General features: G+C 38.0%; 5 protein-coding genes across 5 annotated transcripts; all 5 read left to right on the top strand.

The window, feature by feature from the left end:
• The first annotated feature begins 999 nt into the window (after positions 1 to 999).
• Positions 1,000 to 5,433, top strand: LOC101299287. Its single transcript, XM_004297151.1, has 5 exons — positions 1,000 to 1,041; positions 2,160 to 2,245; positions 2,571 to 3,349; positions 3,844 to 4,925; positions 5,027 to 5,433. The coding sequence occupies exons 2-5, from the start codon at positions 2,236 to 2,238 to the stop codon at positions 5,136 to 5,138; spliced, it is 1,983 nt and encodes a 660-aa protein (XP_004297199.1). The 5' UTR covers positions 1,000 to 1,041; positions 2,160 to 2,235; the 3' UTR covers positions 5,139 to 5,433.
• Positions 5,434 to 6,694: 1,261 nt separating this feature from the next.
• LOC101298991 lies at positions 6,695 to 7,813 on the top strand. Its single transcript, XM_004297150.1, has 4 exons — positions 6,695 to 6,866; positions 6,956 to 7,029; positions 7,162 to 7,234; positions 7,537 to 7,813. Exons 1-4 carry the CDS (start codon positions 6,749 to 6,751, stop codon positions 7,746 to 7,748), a joined length of 477 nt encoding a protein of 158 aa, XP_004297198.1. The 5' UTR covers positions 6,695 to 6,748; the 3' UTR covers positions 7,749 to 7,813.
• A 2,461-nt stretch (positions 7,814 to 10,274) lies between these two features.
• On the top strand, positions 10,275 to 12,917 carry LOC101298699. The gene is made up of 6 exons (XM_004297149.1): positions 10,275 to 10,785; positions 10,875 to 10,981; positions 11,253 to 11,350; positions 11,600 to 11,811; positions 12,294 to 12,343; positions 12,524 to 12,917. The coding sequence occupies exons 1-6, from the start codon at positions 10,401 to 10,403 to the stop codon at positions 12,554 to 12,556; spliced, it is 885 nt and encodes a 294-aa protein (XP_004297197.1). The 5' UTR covers positions 10,275 to 10,400; the 3' UTR covers positions 12,557 to 12,917.
• Positions 12,918 to 13,552: 635 nt separating this feature from the next.
• On the top strand, positions 13,553 to 18,379 carry LOC101300819 (protease 2-like). The gene is made up of 11 exons (XM_004298294.1): positions 13,553 to 13,929; positions 14,408 to 14,570; positions 14,693 to 14,916; positions 15,012 to 15,171; positions 15,247 to 15,453; positions 15,593 to 15,727; positions 16,037 to 16,165; positions 16,665 to 17,071; positions 17,521 to 17,734; positions 17,895 to 18,088; positions 18,178 to 18,379. Exons 1-11 carry the CDS (start codon positions 13,553 to 13,555, stop codon positions 18,377 to 18,379), a joined length of 2,412 nt encoding a protein of 803 aa, XP_004298342.1.
• Positions 18,380 to 20,124: 1,745 nt separating this feature from the next.
• On the top strand, positions 20,125 to 22,050 carry LOC101298410 (uncharacterized protein At1g04910-like). Its single transcript, XM_004297148.1, has 6 exons — positions 20,125 to 20,184; positions 20,293 to 20,381; positions 20,484 to 20,649; positions 20,768 to 21,057; positions 21,154 to 21,358; positions 21,517 to 22,050. Exons 1-6 carry the CDS (start codon positions 20,143 to 20,145, stop codon positions 21,925 to 21,927), a joined length of 1,203 nt encoding a protein of 400 aa, XP_004297196.1. The 5' UTR covers positions 20,125 to 20,142; the 3' UTR covers positions 21,928 to 22,050.
• Positions 22,051 to 23,850: the final 1,800 nt, after the last annotated feature.

Genomic DNA, 23,850 nt, shown 5'->3' with positions numbered 1-23,850 from the left:
TCAGCCGAGTGCCGACAAGAAAGGGTCACGTCCCCCCACCCCCAGCGCACATTAGCACCACCACACACCACCCCAACACGTGTGCTCTAATCCACCGGAGTCAGATCCCCAGAGGGCCTTTTCAGATTACTTATCTCTCTTCAATCCGCCACCCCACCGTAACCCACCCTCCAAACTCGGACCACCCCCCGATCTATCCAACGGCCCACACTCCCCCCTCCAAACTCTAACACCCCCAGGAAAGCGACAGCTGCAACGTTAGACTTTCGGAAAGTGGAGAGGATGAACAAAACTCGTTACCGCCGGTGGGCCCCCACACTCCAACTCTCATATCTTGATATAAAAAACACTCTGAGATCCCTGAAACGACGAAAGAAACCATAACAGGAAAAAACCACAGAGTCAGCTGAGAGAGAAAGAAACAAACAAACAAAACAAAGGTTTGTACTTTGTAGTTTGTACTAGTCTTTGACTACAGGGTCTACGGCATTATGTTTCAAAGGCTTCAACTTTCCCGGCGATCGTGATCGTCGGAAGTGGTAGAAGATATCGGAGGTGGTTGTGGCCTTGTGGGAGTGAGCACTGGACAGGTAAGAAGGAGTAAAAGAAAGGTTTTGGAATGAAATGAGTTTTTGGGATGGGGGCTTTCGTATTTAATGCTGGAACCAATTCTATTTATTAGACCAGACAAGGCTGAACTTCCCGTTCCAACTCTCTTTTTTTGTTTTGACTCTATCTTTCTCTACCCAAGTTCGTATCTCTCTCTGTATCTCTCATCAACTCTGTGATTCTTGGGCTCAAAAAACCTTTGGTTTTTCATTAACCCTGTTCATCATGATCGGAAAGTTGTGTTGAAGGGTATTGTTTCTGTTGATATGTGTGACAGATTCATAGATACATGTATGTATTGTTTGTTTTTTAAGTGTTTTTCTCTGAATTCTGGAGCTGATTTGTTATTGTTCTGGGTTTCTGGCTAGTGGGTGGAGTTGGTTCTGAGCTGAGGAAGAGGAAGCTGCTGTTCTCTGTATTGACAGATTAAAGGTACCGTCTTTTTTGAGTTATATTTTTGTAGTTGTTATGATTTAATATCTTCTGGGATCTGATTTAGATCTTTCTTATTCCTCCACTTTGGGTTTTTTACTAGTTTACTTACTCAATGGAGAGGTTTCAATAGTTTCAATAGTTTGGGTTTTCACTTTTCTGCTTGTTTGTTTATTCATTTCTTGTCTGAATTCTACTGGGTTTAGATCTGATCAGTTTGTATGCCTGACAACGGGAACTGGGAATCTTGTAAAGGATTGGAGGTCTTTGATTTTGAATATTTTACTAGTTTGTTTTAGCTGTTTAAAGTCTGTGGAGGCTGAGCCTCCCTCAAAACTGTTGCAACCTTTTTTCTGTTGTCTTTTTGTACAGTTGAGAAGTCTCTCACTTTCGACTCTGTCTACCACTCTCTGCCAAAAACAATTTCATGCTCTGAACTGGTTTTATGTCTCCCTATTATTATGTTTAACATTGGTTTTGGGGTTTTTGTTGTTTTTCTTTTGGTCAAAGTAAACAAAGAACTTCCGGGATGATGGTTATGTGCCCAGATTTTGTAGCTGGAAAGGAAAACTCTTTTATTTTCTTTTTCATCCCAGAAAATTCAAATAGGTGGTACTTGAGGAAAGCGTTTTTGATTATCTTATGGTTGAAATGGAAAACTGTGTGTTTGTGGGTGGCATTTTGTTTTTTTTTTCTCTTTCTTTCAGGGTGGTCAGGTTGGTCATCTTCTTTTCTTTCCATTGGTCTTAGACTGCTCAGTTGTAACCCACCATTACCTGATACTTTCCTTCATAATCCACCGATTTCAAATACTTTTCTTCATTATGAAGAGCAATAATGGAGTTGTGGGAGCTGGTGATTATTATTTTTCACTAAACTGCTATTAATTATTATGTTTGAGGCCCTAAGGTGGTTGTACAGCAATGTTTGAATTTCATGGCTGCTTTTGATGGTCTTCTAGATTTTCACTAGTTCATGATAAATCATATGAACGTTCATTGAGCTGCAGGAATCATTGAATCCTGTGATATTTCTTTGAAACATCATAATTTCACATGTTTTCCAAACTTGGTTCATATGGAATATATTTAACAAATGCAATGCATTTTGATCGGCAGGCGAATTATTGAAAATATCCCTTTCTGTAGCTCAGAACTTGGAACGTTTCTTCTGCACTCTTGAATCTATGTAAACATGAAACTTGGTAAGTTTGTTTTACTTCTCATTTTCTGTCTCTGTTGAAGTTTCTTATTTTGTTATTACATTTGAGAATATTTTCATAAAATAGCTTTTGAAATACTTGCTACTAATGTAGAATCATATAGTTTTCTTCCCCTCATTGGCTGGCTTGGGGTGAGTTTGCTTATTATAGTACATAGGAGCCCCAAGTCTCTAGGGGTCAAAGTACTCCTTCTAGCATCCACCTGGGGTTGTCGAATTCTTACATTAGAAACCTTTGCAGCCCTTTTAAATCTTCCTACTGTTGTCGAGTTCTTCTACTTACATTAAAGAAATATCATTTACTGCAGAGAGGGAACTGGTGTTTGGCCAATTAAGCCACAAGCCTGATTTTAAATCTTTTGATCACAACGAGATTAATCAGAATTCCCGGGGATTAGAATCAGCGAATTGGATTGGAAAGGAAAGTCAGAACAGAGTTTTGTTTGATTCGAAGGACAATGGGGAAGATGCTGGTCAAATTGATGCACTTGACTTGACTGCGACAAACTTTGATTGTTCAAAGAGTGTGGATGATTTGAAAACCTGTGATGAAGGTGAAATCAAAGATTTTGTGCCTGAAATATCTTTAGAGAAGCAATCAGATTATTATATGGACAAAAGTGTTACAGAATACAACTTGCCAGAACTGATAGTGTGTTACAAAGAGAGTAGTTGCAATACTATCAAGGACATCTGCATTGATGAGGGAGTGCCTTCCCAAGAGAAGATCTGGTTTGAGACTAACATGGATGAGAAAGCATTTTGCAATTATTTGTCCCCTGATGAGGTTCAGAAAAAGCAACCGCTTCAACAACAAATGGACATTGTTATGACCATTCCAGAAGATTTCAAGTCTTCTGCACAAAAATATGACGTAAAGGAGGATTTTGTCATTTCTAGTGATGCCAAGGATATGGTGCAGAGAGGGGAGGCGATGTATGATGCATCAGAGAAAACTGCAATTGATGTTTCCAGAGACATATTTTCTCCTGAAAACGAGTTGTCAACGCATGACTTGTGCACACAGAACTTGAACTCCAAGTCTTCTAGTAAGGCTAGCAGTGAAGCTGACCAAGATACTGTTCAGGTATCTGCTTAAACTTTTACTAGTGCATAATTTACGTTAAAAATGTTGTAATGGAAGCACTCCCTTTACTTCAAATGAAATGTTTTCCTAAATTTAGACACCGCATGGTGTTTTGAGAGTATTTGGAATCCAGGTTCCATGGTAGTCTTTTATTAATTACCGGTATGATGGTGCTTTTCCAATGTTAGTAACTGAGATGTGTAGTTTGATAGCTGGTTAATAAAAAGCCTAAAACAAAATATATAAAATAAATAAATTCGACAATGTTAAAGGAAAGATCAATGACTCTTTTTAAATGGAATTAGACATTTTCATTTTTCACAGCAACCATTACCTATCATGTGCTTGTCCTTGGTCTGGCAGACTGACAGCTCTACGTCTCTCTTTGCCACCAGCAATAATTTGATGGAAATTAGAATTTGAGCTAGATGCTGTGGAAAAGAATATTAGTGGTTTGTAGAACCTGATGTTAGTATCTTGTGGTTTCAATGCAGATGTCGACTGACAAGGAAAATGAAATAGCACAAACTCACTGTAGTCCTCTGGTTTCAGCAACGGGGGAATCACTCTTGAAGCTAGATCCTGTTCCTTCAGCTATAGAACTAAATTGCCATGTCGATGAGTTATCAGACAGTAGTAAAGTGGAGAATGGAAGCATTGCTGTTGGTGTGGACCGTTCGGCACCTGTATCGATTAGTAGATTCCCAAACCTGGATCCTGTCTCTTCCACTGAACTATCAAACTGTCTTATTGATGAGTTGTCCAACAATGTTAGAGCAGACAAAGGAGGAAGCAGTAATTGTGGTTTGAACTGTTCAGACATTACCGAGGATGTCTGTACAGAAAATGGGTTCAGCAAACATCTTGAAACTCAAAATATGGCTGAAGTTGATAGTGATGACATATGTGAATCAAAAATCATTTCAAGCAAAGTTCTGCCTTGTTTAGCACCTGTGACTACTGGCAGAGAGGATTGTCCTGAAAATGGTGCTTGTCAACGTCCTGAAACTTCAGATACATCTATGGTTGATGAGGACATTTCTGATTCAGAGATTGTTTCTAGCCAAGTACAGCATTCTTTAGTCGCTTCGACTATTGCCAAAGACGAATGTCCTAAAGATGGGGATCATAATGCACAGAATGTTCCGATCCAAGTTGAACGTGAGCTGGGAGAGTCTGGGGATCATAATGCACAGAATGTTCCGATCCAAGTTGAACGTGAGCTGGGAGAGTCTAGTTTCTCTGCAGGAATTCCTTTCGCGACTCTTATAAATTATAAGGAATCAATACCTTATTCAGGTACACACAATGCTTCGAGTGAAGTGCAACATGATCAAGGGGAATCAAGTTTTTCAGCAGTAGGTAACTCATCGAGTCTTATAAATAGTTCGGGACCAATACCTTATTCTGATTCAGAAAGATTCCTTGTTCAACGTGATCTGGGAGATTCGAGTTTTGCTGCAGTAGGTCATGTCTCAAGTCTTATAAATAGTTCTGGACCAATACCTTATTCTGGCAGTATCTCCCTTCGATCAGATAGCAGTGCAACCAGCACCCGCTCATTTGCCTTCCCTGTGTGAGTTGCACTTGAACTCCTGATCTTTTCTATTCAAACAATTTTATAGTTTCTCCAATTACATTGACTGACACGTCTGACATATGCTCTTCGGCATGCAGTATGCATCCGCATGAACCATTCAGCAGTCCAGTGAGAATGGCAAAAGCTGACCGGAGGCTTTTGCGTAAACATAGGGGTTGGAAGCGGGGTATTTTCTGCTGTAGTTTCTGAATGCCTCTATGTTCTTAGTTTTAAGATGAATATATTGAGCCTAAAATTATTTATCGTCAATACATACTTCATGCTTTCTGTCTTGGGATGTAATTTGCAGTAGGATTATTGTAGGGGTTTATGCGTGCACTTTAAGGTGTAAGCAGTATCTTATAATTTTTTCATTTTCTCATTGGTTTATTTTTGATTGTCGAAAATATTTTCAGTCCCTGTAAATCTATTAGATTGTCGAGTTCTATAAGAAAATTCTCCTCATTGAGCTGCTGGTTTGGTTTATCCTTGGTGGCCTGGTCCTGTAAAGAAAATATGTTGAAAACCATGGAATCTAAGACATTGATTGAAAAATCATACAGATTGATTCATTGCAGGCATAAGCCAATTGAATAATCACACTCCAGGAAAATTTTCAAGGAAGTGGCTTCCTGCTGTTTATGCCTATTGGATGGCTTCTGCCTTCTGTTTATATTCAAAGCTAGGATGTCAAATAAAATGTCTCAAAGAAGATGTAACACAATGTCTCAAAGATGTAACAAAATGTCTCAAAGAAGATGTAATACATCATTTATAGTTTTGGCTCTACAAAGAAAATTCACCACTGTTTTTTCATGGGTACATTTTGGTTTACTCAGTCATGTCATAAACTCATTTCATCCACAAAGTTCTGGAGAGAACAATGTAATCCCAAGTACATTTTTCTTCTTTTGGGGTTGAGATAGTCCAAGAAGAAATTTCAAGAAGTGACTTTGGGTTTGTTACATTGAGTTTTGGGTGGATTCTTAGTAGAGAACATGCGATTTTCTATAAAGTAAAGACAAAATGTTCGATGAAATGTCTCAAATAAGCTGAATGAGGTATTCTTTAAAATAAATATAAGCTGCTCGATGAAATGTCTAAGAGTAATAAAAATAGACAATTCTTCGTATTATCTCACTCTTGTGAACAATATAATGTTACCATTGCTTCTGAGTTGGTTTGCTAGTAAAAGTCGGCATCATTGCATACATTTAGAAATTGAATCTTGAGCTGGCCATGTTATTGATTCAATCCTCTGAGGCTGGTAGCCCATTCAAGAGGAAAGAATTTATGTAACCTACTAATTGCATTGGTATGGTTCATTTGACATAAGAGGTGGCCTTTGCACCTTTTGAGCTATATATGCAGAAGTTGGAATTGTGATATACAGAATCAAGAGCATGTCATATGGAAGCAGTGGAATATCTTACTTTCTCCTTTATGGGCAAGAAAGGCCTGTGCTGTAGTTGAAGCTAAAACTGGTATTAACATTTTGGGCTGATGGAGATGTGTGATTAAACATTGTTGTTATAAAAAAGCAAGGGTACGGTCCTACTTGCATGATAGTATATAGAAGGTGACAAAACCAACCCAAATGGTGTGAAACCCTTCAAATGGGAAAGCATATGTAGAATTAATATATACCAGACATTTCCATCTCTAGTTGTAGTGTTTTGGAACTCTAAGTTTTGTGTTCTGTGTATTCCTCCCATCTCTCTCTTTTCTTTGTGAGTTTCCAGTCACTACCAAGTACTTATAATAGTGAGAAGAGCTAGCTACTCTAGTCATTCACAAGTATCTCAGACAATTCAGATAGTATGGAGTTGGTATTCTTCACCAGTGTCACTATGCTATGCATTCTTCTCTCTACTTTGCTAACACCAGCTTGTGCTTATTCTCTGCATATTCAAGTCCAGCCATCGACTGAACTAGCTGGTAATCTCTCTCTCTCTCTCTCTCTCTCTCTCTCTCAAAGACGAAAATGAAGGAAGTCACACTAACTACGCTGTTTCATTTCTGAGCAGGCAAGAAAGAAGTTCAAGCATTTCAGCTCCATGCATTGCCAAGAAAGCTTCGACTCGCTGAAATAGAAGCTACTGTAAGAACAACTATATATATAGCCTCTCAAACGGTCTTTCTCATCAGTTAGTCATTGATTTTCAGCAGGTTCAACTTAGTATATCACTTCCTAATTAACTAGTCTGTTTCCGTTCTATGTTATGAAAAACAGGTTGTAGGACAAGAAATCCAAGATTCAGCTCCTAATCACAAACAGCAGCAGAAGCAAAATGTTCTAGCTGCAGGTACGACTGGTACGTAGATTTGAAAAAACTTGTTCATGATCTCTAATGATGTTTTCTCATGATGCAAACATGTTTAAGAGGGATTCGTTTTGAATTTTGTGAAGTTAGCCAACTGCCCTCTCTTGCTTTTTTTGTGTAGTTCTATGTAGTCAATTTATTAGTTTTTCCAAGTAACTAAGAATGTCATCTAGTCAATGATCTACAGAAGAGGTTTATATTTTTATATCAGTCACATCCACATTGACCTAAATCAATAAGAGTGATTATCTAATCAAAACGAATTAATCTATATGACTGATCAGGTGCTAAGCCATTGATCCATGAAGAGGAAGAAGGTGCAGAGGTGATGCACAGAAGCAGTAGTTCAGGGACATGGCAGGAGTGGCGAGAGGGCGACGCCGACGACACATCGGTATTCTTCACAATGGACTATTCCCAAGTGAGAAGACGACGCCCGATACACAACAAGTCCTTGAAACCAAATGGCGTTGCTGTTACAACAGCAACTCCATGAAACATGCATGTTTCGTCTCTAGCCTGGATCGGAAGTAGCACACAGACAGGAAAAAGCTTTGCGGATACACAAACTATTAGTTAAATTTGCAAAAAGTAATGTTTAATGTAATTAGGGAAATGAGGGATGTGTCTTGTTAACCATCGATTCTATTGTGGCCGACATTAGGGAGCAAAGCCCAAGATTTGATTGGTTAACTACTACTAACTAGGTTTAAGCTTCTTCTTAATTATGTTGTGTTTGCTCACTAGCTTGTAGTCAAATGTGGGCTACAAACCCCAACATTTCGTAACGTGGTCTCTTGCAACGTACTTATATTTCCATTTTCAATATCTATGAGCTTATGATATAATATAACTTTGTATCATAAGTATTAGGTGTAACCCAACATTACATGCTTGATTATAGTAAACAACATTTGTTTTGTAATACGAGTGGGTGACAATCATCCTTGGTAGACTCGATTTATATACCACGGTACATTTTTCACATTTACATATGTACTTACCAACACTAATTAACTAATTAAGCTACCATGATCTTAAGTGATAAAAATTAAGGAGGCATGCCTTCATATGGCTACTGGTGCCCTAAAGAGGGCGTTAATTCCGAGTATTAATTTTTACTTGGTTTTTGATCAAAGGTCGAGCTTGACACATTTGAATGAGAGATGTCGGCCAAATTATGTGAAGTTGGCTTTCTTAATTATCATGTTGTTAGATGAATCATATTTGTGGGAACAAGTAAATCGCACATTATGATTATGTGGTAACTTAATTATATGATTGGTGTAAATGATGTAGCACCATGAGTTAGTTCTTATATATGTTGTTTTTTTTTTTTTTTGAATAAAGGGCTTGTGGTGTGGCTGCTCTCAAGCCTTGATTAATGAAACTATTAAATACAAAAGGGGGACATTAAGCCTAAACCTCTGATTACAAAAACCTGAAAGATTCAAAATTCTCTACAACAAACATGTACTCAGACAGACACCAATTAGCAAAGAGTGCTATGATGGCTGCTCCATTTGCTTTTACATTGCGATGACATAATGAAAAAACACTTGACATGTAACCCGATTACATATCCTAATGTCTAATAAACCAGCTCTCTAACTATGTTGCCGCCGGAAGATAGATCTGACGACATTCAGTTTCACCTTATCATTAGGTGGCAACGACCATTTGATCGAGCATTGAGTGGTACATTATATTCATCTATTAATGTGCTTTAATACAAGCAAAGGATTTTGATTGTAATGGTTTCTTTGCAGTTCTTGTTTAGCTAGGAAGTCAACAACATGATAAACAAGATGGGATTATTTTCTTGAGTTTCTAGACGAGAATTATTTCTAGATGGTGCCTAATTTCTTTAAGTAAATTTCACGGTGCTTGATTAGAAGAGAAACCAATGACAAAAACAGAAGAGAAGTCACTCTAGTAAACGTCCTACTACCTTTGTTTTGGTTAACATATAACTATATATGTAAGTACGTACACTCCAATATCAAGTAAAGTGAATTCTTGCTATTCAACTGTTTAATTGAGAATGATTATTTCTGCATTACTGTTAGAGCTAGCTAACGATTTCTGGGACATATGGGATAGGTGGCAAATCAAACATGACTCGAGCAGTCGAGCTCGTTGTTATAAATTGGAATTTAGTTGTGGAAGAAGATTTGATGAAAACCAATTTGTGATGATTGAGTCAAATACGTGGACAAAGTGTTCCAAGTGTTGCTGATCACGTATGTGTTCTTTGTTTGATCACATATGTGGATAGTGGTTAGAGAAAAGAGTCTAAATTTGATAACAATATATCATTCTTTCTTTATATCACAATGTTTTATATGTACAAGATGGTTGTTCTCGATCATAAGTTAACGAAATTCATGAACGTCAACCGATCGTCTGTATATTCAATGGTCTTGAGGAAATTGCACGAGCATTTGCGACATTGTCGCAATGACTAAGGTTAGTTATGTTGTTCAAGAGCTTAGATTAAATCTTAAGTTTTCATTCTTGAATAAGTTAATGTACTAAAAAAAAAAAAAAGTTAATTTTACAGTCTATTGTATTTAATATGTTAGGTATCATTCAACATTTATCGTTTGATAAGCACATAAGCAAACTCAGGTATTAATGTATTATACACTTTTCAAGAATTCTCTTATATACGTCGTGTAAATAAATTGTACAATCTTGACTATTCATAAATTGAGACCCCCGGCCTATATATCTAATAAAATCATAAATCTTAGTCAACTACATGATGTCGTGTATTCACGTGTTACACTCTACTTTCTAAGTAGGATTCTTCCGCTTGAACATAAATGAAAATGGCTTGGTAGTGTCTCCCTTTCTAAGAGATCAATCTTCAAATTAAAGATGGATATGTTAGGAGAAAAAAAATTGGATGAAGTATAATAGGAGAAAACGACCTGTCAAATTATTTAATGTAGACTAACGACATGCCGTATTAACAACCGCGTGGATGCTGAGCTTTCATAAGAGTAAATCGCACCGCAACGACGTCGTAGCACTGCGTCCTCTTCCTCTCGCTCTCTCTCTCTCTGTTTCTCTGAGCTAAGTAGGACTGAGACAAAGTCACCAAATCCAAATCCAAACCCAAATTCGATCAAAAACCAAATCAATGGAAGACCTCTGGAAGCGAGCCAAGAGCTTCGCGGAAGAAGCCGCCAAGAAATCCCAAACCATCACCACCTCCTCCGCCTCCGCCAAAATCTCCGACTTAGTCTCCGAGACCGCCAAACGCTCCCGCGAGTTCGCCGCCGAGGCCTCCAAGAAAGCCGACGAGATCAAAACCGCCGCCCTCAAGCAGGCCGATCAGATCAAGTCCCTCTCCGTCTCCGAGATCATTCCTCCTAACCTCTCCAACATCGTCAACTCCTCCGCTTCCTCCGCCTCCGCCGCTGAGCCGTCGCCGGAGGAGCTTCAGAAGTTCGGCGTCTCCGACGATCTGAGGGACTTCGTCAAGGGGCTGACGTCTGATACCTTCAAGCATTTTCCGATCCAAGGTGAGTGATTTACTCTGTTTCAGTAAAAGTCAATTGAGCGGTAATTAGTGAGTTTTAACAGGAATGTGCGTTGCTGGATTTGGTTTCAGATGAAGCGGAGGAGGTTAATGAGGTGCCGACGACGACGTCGAATGTGAGGAAGGATCTGACTGAGTGGCAGGAGCGCCATGCTACTCTGGTTCTCACCACTGTTAAGGTCAGTTTTCGATTCGGATTCCGATAATAGTCACGTAAACTATGATTTGTTGAAAGACTGACCGTTATTTTTTGAATTGAAGTGTTTATGTCTATGCATAATGCTAGTTGATCCTCGAGATTAATGCTTTTGTTGTATGGAATTACGGAATTAGTATCTTGAAGTTTTGTTTCTGATGCTCAAGAGATTCCTTTCTTCATCATTTCATGCGTATGATTGAAAAGTGCTGTGTAGTGATGCTCTGTGATGATTGCTGTTTACTTTGTTGCAGGAGATTTCAAGGTTAAGATATGAACTGTGCCCGCGTGTTATGAAAGAAAGAAGATTCTGGAAGATATATTTTACCCTTGTGAGCAGCCATGTGGCTCCGTAAGTATCACTTCATTTCAGTTAAATTGACGGTTTACGCAAGTGTGTAGCTTCTTTCATGCTAAGTGAACATGAGTATTGAATAAGAATCAAGCAAGCATCTAACTTTTAGTCAAGATGCTCTTTTGTGGGGTTTTTAGAGGATGAGTATGCTTATTGCTAGGAAGGGATTTGTTAATCTGAAATAAATTTTTTTTTTTGCCTTTATTGGTAGATCTTTTCGTTCAATGACTGTAAACTTGTGATCAGGTATGAGAAGCGATACATGGAAGAGTTGAAGCTCAAGGAAGAAGAGAAATTGAAGGATGATAAAGTGAAGCAAACACCTGTGGTTGGAGAGGCTGACAAAGCAGAAGGAAGTGAAACAAACAACAAGAGTTTGACTTCCAAATCTTCATCAACTGAGCAGGACTTGGATTCATTCCTTTTGGGGGATCTTGAAGACAGCGATGGGGGTCAAGGTCTAGTTCCTTTTCCCTTTGACCTGTCAAGTTCTATCATAGTGTAGTCCGTGTATAAACTTGCACACTGTTTTACCTCAAACATGAACATACCTTCCCACTTATTCCTCTAAATTTCTTTTTTATTGATTTATAGTCTTCCATCTCGTAAAAGATTTGAATCCTTGAAGGGAAGGGTGGTACTCAGTTAGAGTCCCTTGAGTTTTACTTATACCTAAGAAAATTTCGAAAGCACAAGCAGGTAGCTAGAAATTGTGATAATCCCAACTGCGGTAACTTATTATTAGTCATAGTTGGGTGTATTTTTCTTCGATTAAAGGCCTCTTTTTACCCAGTGAAACAGTGTACAAGATAGAAACCCTTTATTGTCCTACGAGATAGAAAATCCTTTTTTAATTTTCCTTGAACTGCTCTGAAAGAATTCTGCTCCTTATTTTTGTTTACTTTTTGCCATCTGTTTGCTGACAATTTTATATCTCCAGATGATGGTAATGACAATTTTGATGATGATTTTGACAAGATTGGCGATTCGGTAAGCACCATTAACCTTGTGATTCATGTATTCAGTATTTTCCTCAGTTGATTTTACTAGAACCTGTGACTTCCATACATGTGTCAGTTTTTGTACTAAACCCTTCCATCTTTGGTTCATGGAAGATTTGTTCCACAAATAAAGTACACTGCAAATAATAAGAGTTATTTAACCCTGCAGGATGTTGATGATGAAAAGCAAGTGAAGAAATGACATCTGCAGCTTTTCTTAAAGTTGCTACTAGAGACACTATGAAGCAGAACACAAACACGGTTCTGTAACAAATGGATGAATCATGGAACCACTACCCAGCAAAGGAAGAACACCGAGCTGTTATTTCGTTATCTCTAATATCTTATCTCTTTTAAATTTATTTTGGGAGCTGTAGAGTTGATTACGTTGTAGTACTTGAAGTGAGATGGTAATTATAAGTCATTCATTTGTTATATTTGTCCCAGAGAGTGATGGTGGAGAGTTTGTGATTCCCGTTAATGTCCAAAAACGGGTCGATCTGACTGCCTGCTTGTGTACAGTTGACCTGATTATGTTGAATATAGTTTCTATACTGGTCCGTAAATTTGTTCATTTTTCTGCATAGTTTCTTCCTATCAGAAAGCCATAATCTCATGTGGATAGACAAACAAACTAAATAAGAGAGACTGGGAGCCTATAGCTCCAGTAACACCAGTAGTTGCGAAATCATCGAGGAGGTTCTTCACAATGTAGCAGGAGGGCTATCTAGAATCACTTTGCCTCTAATTTGCCTTTGATGCTATCTTTAGCAAGCATACCAGCCACACTGTCAACTTAATTCCCTGTATATGAGCTTTCGGTTGCAATATCTAAATTGCTGCTTTAGAGCTTCGCAGTTTGAGTCAGGGTTCCCAAAGGGGGTGGAGCTCTCTGCGTTTTCCTGCAGCACCAAGTTACATCACCTAAATATAATCACCTTCCACAGTTCCACCTCCAAATGTTCAATGTTCCCAAGACACCCAAAGCAGGCTTTTTTCATGAGAGCATAACATTATATAAGCAGGCTATTCCCATGAGAGCTTAGCATTTTGAAGGAACTCAGTATTTTACTTTGATGGAACTCGGTATTTTACGTGGCGTGGGCCTTCACGGGCTGGTGGGGTCTACCCAAAACTGAAGTAAAAGAACTGGAACTGACTGGAAGTGGTTCGGTTCTCCTGCATTTTGGAGGCTCCAATGGCTCTGCTTCTTTCCTTCATCCTCAACCAAAAGTGTTCCCTCCAAAAGTCCCTCACTTTTACTTTAATCCCCAACATATCCTCCTCCCTCTTCTCTACTCTTTGCTGCAGAGACCACCCCACTTTACATTCCTCACCGCCGGTCCCAAAGAAAGTACCCTTCACAGTCTCGGCTCACGGCACAACGTGGCAAGACCCCTACCGTTGGATGTCCAACACCGACGACCCTGATCTCTCCGACCACCTCAGCCGCGAAAACTCATACGCCGATGCTTTCATGGCTGACAGTCGCGGCCTGCAACGTACACTCGTCTCTGAGATGACAAGTCGTATGCCCACCAAGATTTCCACTCCTCCTGAGCTTTGGGGACCCTGGTTTGCTCATTCAACACTTACCCATTTCATAGTTTTGCACAGTTTGCTTCAGTTTTTGGTTTCTGAATTACCCTTTTATTTTATATATGTTGCATTCAAGTTTTAGAACAGTTTAGTGATGATGCATTGTGAGATAATAAGAAAAAGCTGCAAACTTGATGAGAAAGTTTGCATTTTTTTTTGGGAAGGAGGAGTTTGATTCTGCTTCTTTTTTGCATTCTAGAGGTGATGCTACATTCATTCTCAAAAAAAAGAGAGGTGATGCTACATTGTGTGATAAAGCTTCCATGAATTGGAGTTGAATTGGAAACGGTTTGGGATAGGCTGAATTGGGCAGTGATTGGAGGTAGTTATAAACTTCATGATAAGGAAAGTTCAAATTTTGTGGGAGGGGGGAGTTTTGGTTGTGCTTTTAGGATGTGGTTAGTATGTGTAAAATTTGAAAGTGATGTCAAAGTTTTTTGTGAAACTTGAGCAGGTTGTATTACCAATATATTCCGGAGGGGAAAGAATACCCGGTTCTTTGTAGAAGATTAGAACTTGGGAAGAATGGTTGGATTAAGAGTTTTCTTCATTATGCAAGAGGAGGATTTGGAAAGGAGGAAGTTTTGCTTGATTGGAATGAAATTGCCAAGAAATATGGAAAGCTTCTTTCTTTCTTTCTTTCTTTCTCATGTGATTACTAGGCACATTTTATGTCATTTCTAAGCTAGTATTTTTTTTCATCATATTAGTGATTTATTGTAGTTTTATATTTTATGTAGGTTACGTGCATGTTGGTACATGTCGAATTTCACCAGACCACCATTTCCTAGCGTACACACTTGATATCAAGGGTAATGAACAGTTCATTCTTCAGATTAAGGACCTAAGACGTGGATGTATAATTCCTAAAGTGCAAATTAATGGTGTTGTTAGCTTGGCCTGGGCTGAGGATAGCAGTACTCTGTTTTATACACTATCAGATGAGAATCAACGACCTTACAGGCATGCTTTATCTCTGCAATGTATCTTCTTTTCTAATGGCTGAGAATCTTGTTTCACCAATTTGTTTCATTGATTTTGTTTTTCCCTTTTGGCAGGGTTCTCTGCTCAAAACTAGGATCTGATGATATGGATAATATAACTGTGTTTACAGAAAATGATTCCAGCTTCTGTGTAGACATAACAAGCACAAAAGATGGCAAGTTCATAACTGTCAATTCAAACTCAAGGACTTCATCTGAGGAAGGAATTTTACTAGTTCAACTTCTTTTCCCCTTTCAATGCAGTGTGCATTAACTTTTTAAGAGGCTAATTTTGTAGCTTAATGTACAGGTTTATTTGATAGATTCTACCAACCCATTAGGTGGTTTGCAGAAAGTGTGGAAGCGCATTTCTGGTGTACAGTATTTTCTGGAACATCATCTTGGAACATTTTATGTTCTTACTAATGCTCCTTCAAATGAAAGCAAGGCGTGGTCAGGTGAAGGTTATTACCTAGCTACATGCAGCGTTGAAGATATACTGTCATCTAATTGGCAGGTCAACTTTCTTCTTGCTCATGAATCTTATATACCGTATGGTTATTTTCCTTTTATGATCTTATGTTAAGTTTTCACAACTAAATCTCTCATGGTTTCTAGTCTTTTCTTAATAATGACTGTCTGTTTTTATTCTTTAGAATATCATCCTTCCAAGTGAAGACTTCACCATTCAAGACATGGACATGTTTAATGGGCATCTGGTTCTTTCTCTTAACAAGAAGGATTACTCTATCTTTTGTTCAATTGATCTGCCTATGGCTGTTGATTGTAAGGTATTGATCTCTCTGGTTATTGACATTTTTGTTTACGGATAAGCATACGAAGGATCTAATATAATTTATATATGTAATAGAGTATTGCCCCAAAGTGCAATCTTTTAGATCGTCTCACAGACCTTTTAGATCATAAGATATCTAGTCTCACAACTGCTTGTTTCTCCCCATCTCTAAGCTTGCTAAAATACTTGTTCAGGTCATGTTAAAGACCTTTTTAATATATTGTCTTAAAGAACAGTGCTTCGAGTTTACCTTTATATATGGGATCTGACTTGTACAAATGCTTTCTCATCGACTTCTTTGCAGCATCAAGTGAAGATTGAAGATCTTAATCCTTGGTTTTTCCCTCTGCCCTCAAATTCATGTACCGTTGCTCCAGGTTCAAACCATGACTTCCAGAACTCATCATACCGTGTGGTGCTCTCTTCTCCTGTGGTATGACTTCATAAGCTTGATTATGAAAATTTCTTACTTTTCAGAATAAAACTTAACCATGTATGATTAGAATAACTCTCTTGAGGGCTGAAATCTGCGTTTTAGTCTTGTACACCAGTCTTAACTACAGTTTTACATTAAGTTGATATGGAAACATTACCATTGGATTTTCAGCCTAGTGGTACCACTTGTTTGCTTGGGGAATAAGTGCAGAGGTTCAATTCATGGGAGGGGAGGTTGGGGAGGGATATTGGTTCTCGAGTGCTTAAAGGCTGCCATTAGATACAACTTACTATTCCCCTATTTTATTCTTACACAACATAGGGTTCTCCAATCCCAATATTATTGAATCTGTCTATGCTCAAGTTTGTTTTCGTAATTCAGGAAAATCTGTAAACTGTTCATCTTTACATCTGCTCTGCTACTTTCAGATATACAGTTAACCAGAGTTCATTTTGACTTTCTTGCATGTATGACTCTTTTCCTTTGAAATGTGCAGATGCCTGATGTAGTTATTGACTATGACATGCCAACACGGAGATTCTCAGTTGTGCAGCAAGAAGAAGTGATTGGCTTTCGTGGCACAAGCCCACCAGCCAATGAGCTAGATATGAACCAAACTCTTGTTCAACTAAATGAGAAGGATAGAAATGTCCATATAAGTGAATCACAAACATGGAAGGATTTTTCTGGTGAATACTGCTGTGAAAGGAGGGAAGTTGTTTCCCATGATGGTGTTAGCGTTCCTTTGACCGTACTGTACTCTCATACGGCCTGGAAAAAGGGTCAGTCCCCTGGGCTTCTACACGGATATGGAGCATATGGGGAGGTTTTAGATAAAAGCTGGTGCACTGATCAGCTGAGCTTACTTGACCGGGGATGGGTGGTGGCATTTGCTGATGTGAGGTTGGTTTTTTTGGACATTTTCTTTTTTGGGTTGATTAAAAATTCATTTGACAGAACTGATGTAGTGATGATGTTTCTCCCTCCCACTATGATCCCTTTACTTGAGCTAACAGTTTCAGGTTGGGCTTAAGTTGACCGTATAAATGTACAACATTTCGGCCTACTTGATATGAGTTATGCTGAACTTATGTTATTTGTTTCAAATATTGCCAACTTTTATCAGTGTTGTGTGATATTTTGTGTCCTCATTACTGTAACGCCAGTTGTGTATTTAAAACACAAGTATATAACTATGCTCTAGCTAGCCAGGATTGTTCTATGAGTGATTTCATACTAAGAACCCTTGATCAAATGTATTCTACTTTCTGAGCTGAACTAAATGTGTTGTTTTTGCTTCTTGTGTTTTGTTTTGTTTTCTTGGTTAGATTTTGATGTGGTTGTATCATCAGGGGTAGCGGTGGAGATTCTTCGTGGCATGAAGCTGGGAGGCGGTTTAATAAACTGAACTCGATTCACGATTTTGTATCATGTGGCAACTATCTGATTAAAGAGGGTTATGTACATAGAGATCAGCTTGGTGCTATTGGATGTAGTGCTGGAGGTCTTCTTGTTGGAGCAACTATCAATATGTATCCAGATCTATTTCGTGCTGCTATTTTGAAGGTGAGTGTTTTAAAGTAAAGTGTCCAATCATATGTTCATATACCATCAATGTTGTTTGTATGAAGAAAAATGAACATTTCAGGGTTCATCGCTAATTCGAATTATAACTGTATTTGTCACATTGTTCAGACAGACTGATGTTTAGTTCTATCTTTATCAGGTTCCATTCCTTGACGTATGCAACACTCTAATGGATCCCAGTTTGCCTCTCACGATTCTGGATTATGAAGAATTTGGCAATCCTCAGATAAAGTCCCAATTTGAGAATATCTTGAGTTATTCACCTTATGATAATATCTCCCAAGGCAGTTGCTACCCTTCAATGCTTGTTAGAGCGTCCTTTCACGACTCCAGGTAAATATTATGCTTTTCGACATGTGTTGATTGCTTGCTTAGACTTTATTTATATACTTAAGTTTTATTTATTTATTATGCATTCTCAGGGTAGGGTTTTGGGAAGCAGCCAAGTGGGTGGCCAAAATTCGAGATAGCACATGTCCTCATTGTTCTTCTTCTGTTATTCTGAAGACAAACATGGGTGGAGGACACTTTGGCGAAGGTGGACGCTATGCTCAAAGTGAGGAAACTGCGTATGATTATGCTTTCCTAATTAAAGCTATGGGGATGCTGAAGAATGAAAAATAAGACTCATTATGGAAGTCGGTCTTACAAGAAAGAAGCCATAGAACTCACTTGAGTACCAAGAAGGAACACAATGTTCTTCTTGCAAGCCTGCTGGGTGTCTGCAGAACAAGGCACTAAAGAGGCTGGGACTTGGCCATTCTAATAGTCAACACTCACTAATCTCACTAACATCCGCAACAAACGAGATCACTTCTGTACCAGGTAGAGCAGCACCAGATTGACATAGAATGGTATGGGTTCCTAGTGCAAGCCTTTGCTTGGATTTCTCTTGAGGAGAAGTCGTTCAGAGATTCACCAGCAAAGTTTTCATCAGAGATGATAAAAGCTTATATCACAGTCGAAGCATGAAAGAGGCTCTCGCCTCCAATGAAGTTTGTGGAGGTTCACTGAATCACTGGCAAAGTCATATATATTTAAATGTAGCAACACTGACATTGCAAATGGATTCATGGCATTATTATTTGATTGGAATCCTTGACCCACTTGTAAAGACTAGAGATGCATTTTTCTTCAGGTAGAAATCTTGAAGGAACATTCTGATTATGTTCTCATGTCTCTCTTTCTCTCTCTCTCAAATGTTCCATTCCACGTTTTACATGCTTGCAGAGTTATGGAAATGTATGTATAAATGGGTTTGATTGCTCGAATGTAACCTTGAAAAGATTGGAGCATGAAATTAACAACATTGAGAATTATTGCTGAACGTAACCTTGAAATGATTGGTGTGAAATTAAAAACAATGATAATTAACAGAGTTCCCATTTTAATTTTGATCACAACAGTAGTGGTTGTCACAATTCTGTTCAATGCATTAACAAGACTACATTGATTTCTGTTAGTTACAGTCTTAAATTGGGCAAACAAGTTTGATCACGAAAGACGATAAATTTTTAATAGTAATTAGTTTTCATTCAAAAATCATCTGTATTCTTATTTCTTAAAAATGGTCACTGTTCCTTTAATTTCTGTACTATCAGGTTTTCGTTTCATGAATCATGAATGTATTTCTTGGTTCGATGTCAACATGGAGTTATTGTTAGACCTCAAAACCTCAAGCAAAAGTTGCAAAACAATAAAGATCGGAAAAATGATGAGTAAAGGTTACATTTAGTTACTCGATAAATAGAACCAAAACCTTGTGGCACCGAAGGCAAACAAACCTGTATGTGAGAACTCGCATACATTCCTCAAAACGTAGAACAATTCATCTTCATCATTTCTGGTTTTCCTTTTCTTTGTCACACATACAACCAGTTAGTTTTTGAGTATGGATGGAAAAGATGATGATCTGAAGGAGCCAGAATATGGGCAGGAGGTGAAGGAGAAGTCTTACATTAGTGGTAAGCTCAAGTACTGGAAATACGCTGGAGGAATGAAGGCTGAACTGTTGAAGGATTTGATGAACGGGACTAATCTCAAAACCGAGAAGTACTTGAAAGGTTTGGTGATAGCTAGGGCAAGACTCGCCCGGTTGAAATTATGGGCGGTTCGACTCACCAAATTGCTGCTACTTCTGGCTATTGCATTGCAAATCAAGGGTTTGGGTGATACCTTGATATCCAGCTTCTCTCTTCCCCATGAAAGTAATGCACCAACTATTATCACAATCATGAATTACAAACATGCATGAATAAAATTAAGAAGAGTGCACAGCTAAAATGAGCATATAAATGCCATATATTTGTGATCTTCATTTTTATTTTCTTGACGAACTTTTCCATTGTTATACATCTCCAGGGATTTACAAAAACAATGGATATTTGATGGTTTCATCCAACGGAGGACTAAATCAGATGCGATCTGGTGTAAGTAAATGCTCATTTTACAATTTTTAGTTACATATATATGTTCTTAAAATATTAAAAGTGTGTTAATTATGATCTGTTATATATGGTGGTTCTTGATTATTGCAGATATGTGACATGGTAGCAATTGCAAGATACTTAAACGTCACGCTTATAGTTCCTGAGTTGGATAACACCTCCTTCTGGAATGACCGCAGGTAAGTTTAACTGCGCCCAAGGCTTGTTTAGCAGGTTAATTGATCTCATTGCTCCCTTCTTCTGTAACTTCCATACATCTAAATATTTGATGCATCATGCAGTCAATTTGAAGACATATTCGATGTGGATTATTTCATTACCTCGTTGAGAGATGAGGTCAAAATTTTGAGAGAACTACCTCCTAAGCAGAAGAAGAAAGTGGAATTAGAGTCCCTTTATTCCATGCCCCCGATTAGTTGGTCCAACATGACTTACTACTATAACACGGTTCGTACTCAATTGAGCAATCCAATTTTTACTTACCTTTACATGCATGTAACGTAGAAAATCATATCATGAATGTCTCGAATTGATTCATTGAACTTTTGTACTTGATTAATATCAGATTCTTCCTCGCATACAAACATACGAAGTTGTACACTTCACAAAAACAGATGCTAGGCTTGCCAACAATGGCATCCCTGAAGAGGTTCAGAAGCTTCGCTGCCGTGCTAACTACCAGGCTCTGAGATTCTCTCCTGTGATTGAGGCATTAGGCAAGAAAATCGTTAATATCCTCCGCGAAAGAGGCCCTTTCTTGGTTCTTCATCTCCGGTACGAAATGGACATGGTGGCCTTTTCTGGTTGCACTGAGGGTTGCACTCGAGAAGAGATTGAAGAGACCACGAAAATGAGGTACACACATAAAGCATCAGTGAATGGTTTTATTAATTATTATTTATGATAGACTTAACTATTAACTGTTTGGATGTGGATTATTTTACTTGTAAGATATGCTTATCCATGGTGGAAAGAAAAGGAGATTGATTCAGAGAAGAAGAGGAAGGATGGACTTTGCCCTTTAACACCTGAAGAAACTACTCTAGCATTGAGAGCACTAGGCATTGATCGTAATATCCAAGTCTATATTGCTGCTGGAGATATATACAAGGCAGAGAGGAGACTGGCACCTCTCAAAGAAGCTTTTCCAAATTTGGTAATTGATGAAGAACTTTAACTATTTCACTCCAAAATTATAAAATTACACTAGTACTACATTTTAGTAAATAAATTATTGTATACAAATTTGAGATTAATTTGATCAACATTCTAATTTAAGAACCTTGTACATTGATTAAAACATATATATAACAGGTGAGAAAGGAGACACTAGTTGATGCATCAGATCTTCTTCCTCTCCAAAACCACTCGAACCAGATGGCGGCTCTGGACTACTACGTCTCGATAGAAAGTGACATCTTTGTCCCAACATATGGAGGAAACATGGCAAAAGTAGTTGAAGGCCATAGAAGATACTTGGGATTCAAGAAAACCATTCTTCTAGACAGGAAGGCTCTGGTGGATCTGATAGACCAGTACAACAATGGAACCCTGAGCTGGAACGAGTTCGCCGTCGGAGTCAATACTGTTCATGCAGACCGTATGGGAAACCCAACTTGGAGATTGGAGGTTCCAGGAAAACCTAAACTAGAGGACTACTTCTATACAAACCCAACTGAGTGTTTAACAATGCCGGCTGAAGATGATGATCAACTATTACAGTAGTACCTCTGTACCTAGTACCTACACAGTCTTTCACATATATTTTTCATTTCTTTGGCTCGTAATTTTGTGCTTCTTTTGACAAATCAGAGAAGTGTTTCCAAGTCATTGTAATATTTATAAATGAAAGGTGTATATATATATATATATATATCCCTATATATATATATGTATGTATGATTACAACAACTTACATGCATTTTGTTCTGCAAATTAATTACTACAGGCAATATATTAATTCAATGAAACACAACGTTATATGAACAGATTTTGGGAAATTTGTTTTTGTCAGTAATATTCCAAAGAATCAAAGATGTGAATAAACTCCCATCTTGCTCCTTCTCATATGACTGATACGAGCATCATCGATTAGTCGTATAAACATAGCCTATGATGAGACAGAATGATTAATGATGGATCTTTTTACCCTAAGAATGTTGATCACTATCAAAGTATGTTATACGTAATTCTTGTGATACAAGTCTCCATCAGTTTCCTCAAATATATATGCATCTATGTAACTATGTTTTCCTTTTGCACTCTTAAAAGTATGTTATATATACGTAATTAACTGATACCAGTCTCGATCAGTTTCCTCAAACAATCCAGCAGATATATAATCTATGCATCAATATAATTATGTTTTCTTTTTTAACTCTCCAATGCTACCTTGAGCTGGAAAAATTGTACAAGCCACGAGCATACGCACGATACAAACACAAAAAAAGAATGGTTTCACGTAATTGAAGTGGGTCACTATATGCGTGATTGTGCATTATGCGGTTTAGTGTTGATCCTCTAATTCGACATGACTCATTTACTAACAAAAGGTAACGTCCCAAACTGCATCTCACCAACTTATATACAGTACGTCATATATAGTGCCGCATGTTTATAAAACACAATTGCTGGAATTTCGGCTCACATTCTAGAAACTCACAAGACATTGATAAATAATTTTTTCTTAAACGCACGCCGAATACTTTCTGAACGTTTTTGAAATCGTGAAGTTCAATCTACACTTCTAAAACTTGATGGATCACTTGAGGAAATGATTTAAACTCTCATCAGCATCGGCAAGATTCGAACCTAAATGTGGTTCAACACCTAATTTTCTACCAACTTGACCACATGTAGTGGTTTCCAACCTCAACTCTATATAGGAACAAAAAAAAAATAGGCTCATCGACTTATGATAATTAATATTTTAGCTTTTTTTTTTTGTGTTGCTCTAAACTTCCCCAACCCTGTTACAATGGAACTTCTGCTAATTAAATGTCTTAACCCTTTAGACTTCAATTGGTTTATGCAATGATTCAACAATTACCAACAGTTTCACCTGCCATACGTACTTAAAAGAGTTTGAGAATTGTCCCACACCACCAAAATTGATCCTTACCCCTCCAAATTAAGGGTGCATCCCCAACCTTCACGAAAGGTAAAGTTTGGGTTTGTTCAGATGACCAAACATAAAGGTTTAGGTTTTCTCGTCGGAAAAGTCAGGGTCCCTAATGTAGTCGAAGACGCACTCAGATCGGCTCCAGACGAGTCTCCAACTCCAACCCCATTTTAGATTTCAGCGACAGCTTAAAATACTCTCCGTCACCACGTTAAATATAATTTAATAATTTGTTGTTACATATATTTCATGATGAACCAGCGAAGTAAAACTAATACAACGTACACAAACACGACACGGAATTTTGTAAAGTCTATTTATGCGTGATTATATATGCATTAATTTAATTTACCATGTTAATACGCGTTTGCAATTGCCTTTGTCAACTTTAAATTTGGCTTTGTCTGCATTATTCCTTTTCTTTGTTTGTGAAGGGAACTTTGCTTGAATGACCATGCAATATAATCAAAGGGTGCCGAACCTATATATCCTCCTCGAGTTCACAATCATGCATACTAATAGTTGTG

The sequence above is a fragment of the Fragaria vesca genome, linkage group LG4 (assembly GCF_000184155.1).
Source record: "Fragaria vesca subsp. vesca linkage group LG4, FraVesHawaii_1.0, whole genome shotgun sequence".
NCBI lineage: Eukaryota > Viridiplantae > Streptophyta > Magnoliopsida > Rosales > Rosaceae > Fragaria > Fragaria vesca.
The sequence above is the reverse complement of the archived record's forward strand: the minus strand, read 5'-3'. Positions and strand labels throughout refer to the sequence as shown.

What these genes read in the sequence shown, in the direction of transcription:
- LOC101299287 (XM_004297151.1), top strand. An exon ending in CTGACCAAGATACTGTTCAG is followed by an intron (nt 3,350 to 3,843) that starts GTATCTGCTTAA and finishes GTTTCAATGCAG; the next exon opens with ATGTCGACTGACAAGGAAAA. An exon ending in CGCTCATTTGCCTTCCCTGT is followed by an intron (nt 4,926 to 5,026) that starts GTGAGTTGCACT and finishes TTCGGCATGCAG; the next exon opens with TATGCATCCGCATGAACCAT.
- LOC101298991 (XM_004297150.1), top strand. Translation starts at nt 6,749, where the DNA reads ATGGAGTTGGTATTCTTCACCAGTGTCACTATGCTATGCATTCTTCTC. An exon ending in GCCATCGACTGAACTAGCTG is followed by an intron (nt 6,867 to 6,955) that starts GTAATCTCTCTC and finishes ATTTCTGAGCAG; the next exon opens with GCAAGAAAGAAGTTCAAGCA. An exon ending in TCGCTGAAATAGAAGCTACT is followed by an intron (nt 7,030 to 7,161) that starts GTAAGAACAACT and finishes TATGAAAAACAG; the next exon opens with GTTGTAGGACAAGAAATCCA.
- LOC101298699 (XM_004297149.1), top strand. Translation starts at nt 10,401, where the DNA reads ATGGAAGACCTCTGGAAGCGAGCCAAGAGCTTCGCGGAAGAAGCCGCC. An exon ending in TGGTTCTCACCACTGTTAAG is followed by an intron (nt 10,982 to 11,252) that starts GTCAGTTTTCGA and finishes ACTTTGTTGCAG; the next exon opens with GAGATTTCAAGGTTAAGATA. An exon ending in TTGACAAGATTGGCGATTCG is followed by an intron (nt 12,344 to 12,523) that starts GTAAGCACCATT and finishes TTAACCCTGCAG; the next exon opens with GATGTTGATGATGAAAAGCA.
- LOC101300819 (XM_004298294.1), top strand. Translation starts at nt 13,553, where the DNA reads ATGGCTCTGCTTCTTTCCTTCATCCTCAACCAAAAGTGTTCCCTCCAA. An exon ending in ATGAAATTGCCAAGAAATAT is followed by an intron (nt 14,571 to 14,692) that starts GGAAAGCTTCTT and finishes ATATTTTATGTA; the next exon opens with GGTTACGTGCATGTTGGTAC. An exon ending in CTGAGGAAGGAATTTTACTA is followed by an intron (nt 15,172 to 15,246) that starts GTTCAACTTCTT and finishes CTTAATGTACAG; the next exon opens with GTTTATTTGATAGATTCTAC.
- LOC101298410 (XM_004297148.1), top strand. Translation starts at nt 20,143, where the DNA reads ATGGTTTCATCCAACGGAGGACTAAATCAGATGCGATCTGGT. An exon ending in TCCTTCTGGAATGACCGCAG is followed by an intron (nt 20,382 to 20,483) that starts GTAAGTTTAACT and finishes TGCATCATGCAG; the next exon opens with TCAATTTGAAGACATATTCG. An exon ending in AAGAAGCTTTTCCAAATTTG is followed by an intron (nt 21,359 to 21,516) that starts GTAATTGATGAA and finishes TATATATAACAG; the next exon opens with GTGAGAAAGGAGACACTAGT.